Raw genomic sequence first — 2,145 nt, forward strand, 5'->3', positions numbered from 1 at the left:
GGTTGGAGAGTAGCCCGATTTTCTAGGGATCATACCTGCGGTGTTACAAGTAGAGCAGTGAGTGGTAGCCCCTGGTGTCTGCTTGCCTGTCCGTGCATGGAACCTCCATCCTAATCACTACTGTCCCAGTTTAAGAGAAAGCCAATTGTGAATCTCAATGGGTTTATGAGTGAGCTGGGGCAACAGTGACTAGGAAACAGTCTGCTTGGTCTGCCATTCCCAGGGTTGTTCTGTGCTCCAAGTGGGGACTGGGCAGAAGAGAAAGGGAGCAGTCTGCTCCTCTCAGGGAGGAACTGCAGGCTGATTGGGAGCCAGGGGAAGGAAGGGGGTGGGGTCATGGCGCAAATAGCGGAGACTTGCCTTTCTCTACCAAGAGTAAGAATTTCTTGAATATTTTTGTTTGCTTTATGCTCTTATGACAATTTCAGAGACTTTAATTTTTAAAAATATAATATTTATAAGTTATGGTTGTTTCAATGAGTCTGTAGATCGCCTCATGTTGCCATTCCAAAGTGCTTCCTGATTTTTTAAATGCTATCTTAAAATACAAGCAATCAGGACCCATGAAATAAGGCAATATGCTCACAACCTGAAAAAGTTCTCCTCTGCCATCAGCTGATTCAACATCAACATGCAGCACACAGAGTAAATAAGCAGCTCTTTAATAGTTATGCAAACATATTCCAGACGTGAAGTGTTTATCATTCATTTACAAGTGCAGTCTGTTACACCAATAACTGTTACTTGACCTGTTGTATAAAGTAAACAATGCATGAGAATTAGTCCTGAAATAGTTCCTTGAATTTGTTTCCAATCCAGTGAATTAAAAAAAACAACTGTGAATGGTATAAAGACGTAAAAATCATATTGTGATAAAATCAATTGCAAAAATAGAGAATCCAGATCCTACCCAGATAATTTAAGAACTCAGCAGTTTTCCTCAATTTAAACGTGAGTTCCACAGAGAAAATATTAAAGATGTCTTTCAATGTGGTGCAACTGTATAAAACTAGAATACGACCATTAGATGACCAATGTATCAAAACCAACAGAATTTAGAAAACACATCTAATTCTAAAGTAAGGAGAAATGAAAAGACACTTTACAAAGAACTGTAACTGCTCCTAGTCATCATCAGAGTCCGAATCATATTTCTTTCCTCGGATGGTTTTCTTTTCCAGCTTTGTGAAGTTTGTTCCAATTTTCTTTTGGCTCTGAAATGGTGGCTCCATTAAATTTCCACTGAAAATAAAGCAAATATGAAAAGCACTTATTCTTTATGATTTAGTACAGAAAAATCTTTTTTTTCTCTCATTGTAACATGAAATAGAGTAAATTTTTCTTCAAAATGCTGGTGTCATAGCATGGTGAGCAAGGATTTCTCTTCTGACCTGTATAGTGGTATGCGGTTTTCCATATTTGCTATTCGTAACAATGAAAGGTTTTTTTTTAAAAGCACACACCATCTATATATATAAAACCCTAATATGCAAATAGACAACGGCGGAACAACCGAACAACTGGTCGCTATGATGTGCGCTGACCATCAGGGGGTGTGCGCGGAACATGGTGGGTGCGGGTAGCAGATGGCAGAGTACGGAATATGGTGGGCATTGGCTGCGACTGGATGGTGGAGCAGGTGAGGGGGAGTGCCGGACCAAGGCGGGGCACTAGTTGCTGTCATTGGGGCGAGCCTCTGGTGGTTAGTGAAAATTCTTTGCTCCCATGCGCTGCGGTCCCACCCTGCACTCGCACCTGCTGCCAGCGCTGGCCCCGCCTGTGCCCGCTGCTGGCAGCTGCTGGCCCCAATCGCCCCTGAGGGCTTCTCTACCTCCCCCAGCTCCTGAGGGGCGATCGGGGCAGCAGCCACCATTTGCACCAGCTGACGGCACCAGCCCCGCTCACACCTGCTGCTGGTGCCAGCCCCAATTGCTCCATGCTGTCAGCAGGTGCAAGCAGGCTGGCGCTGTCAGCACGTCAGTGCATGGGAGCAGCAGCGGTGGGAGCATGGCTGCCGGCAGACAGGACCGGGGGCTGCAGCAGAAGGGGCCAGGCGGGGCACAGAGGGTGGGCCGAGCCCCACCCCTGTGCCCGCTGCAGCCTCGCCACCCACAGTTCCTTTCAAGGTGCATGAATTCGTGCACT

At 45.9% G+C, this 2,145-nt stretch overlaps 1 protein-coding gene across 2 annotated transcripts in view; it reads right to left on the bottom strand.

Moving 5' to 3' along the window:
• Positions 1-646: 646 nt before the first annotated feature.
• Positions 647-2,145, bottom strand: part of TXNDC9 (thioredoxin domain containing 9) — a 17,362-nt gene continuing 15,863 nt past the window's right edge. For both annotated transcript variants that reach the window (XM_006753311.2, XM_006753312.2), the window contains exon 5: positions 647-1,242. In XM_006753311.2, coding sequence (XP_006753374.1) covers positions 1,125-1,242 — 118 coding nt within the window. In that variant the 3' untranslated portion in view covers positions 647-1,124. The remainder of the gene's footprint in view (positions 1,243-2,145) is intronic.

The sequence above is a fragment of the Myotis davidii genome, unplaced genomic scaffold (assembly GCF_000327345.1).
Source record: "Myotis davidii unplaced genomic scaffold, ASM32734v1 scaffold1011, whole genome shotgun sequence".
In the NCBI taxonomy this organism is placed as follows: Eukaryota; Metazoa; Chordata; class Mammalia; order Chiroptera; family Vespertilionidae; genus Myotis; species Myotis davidii.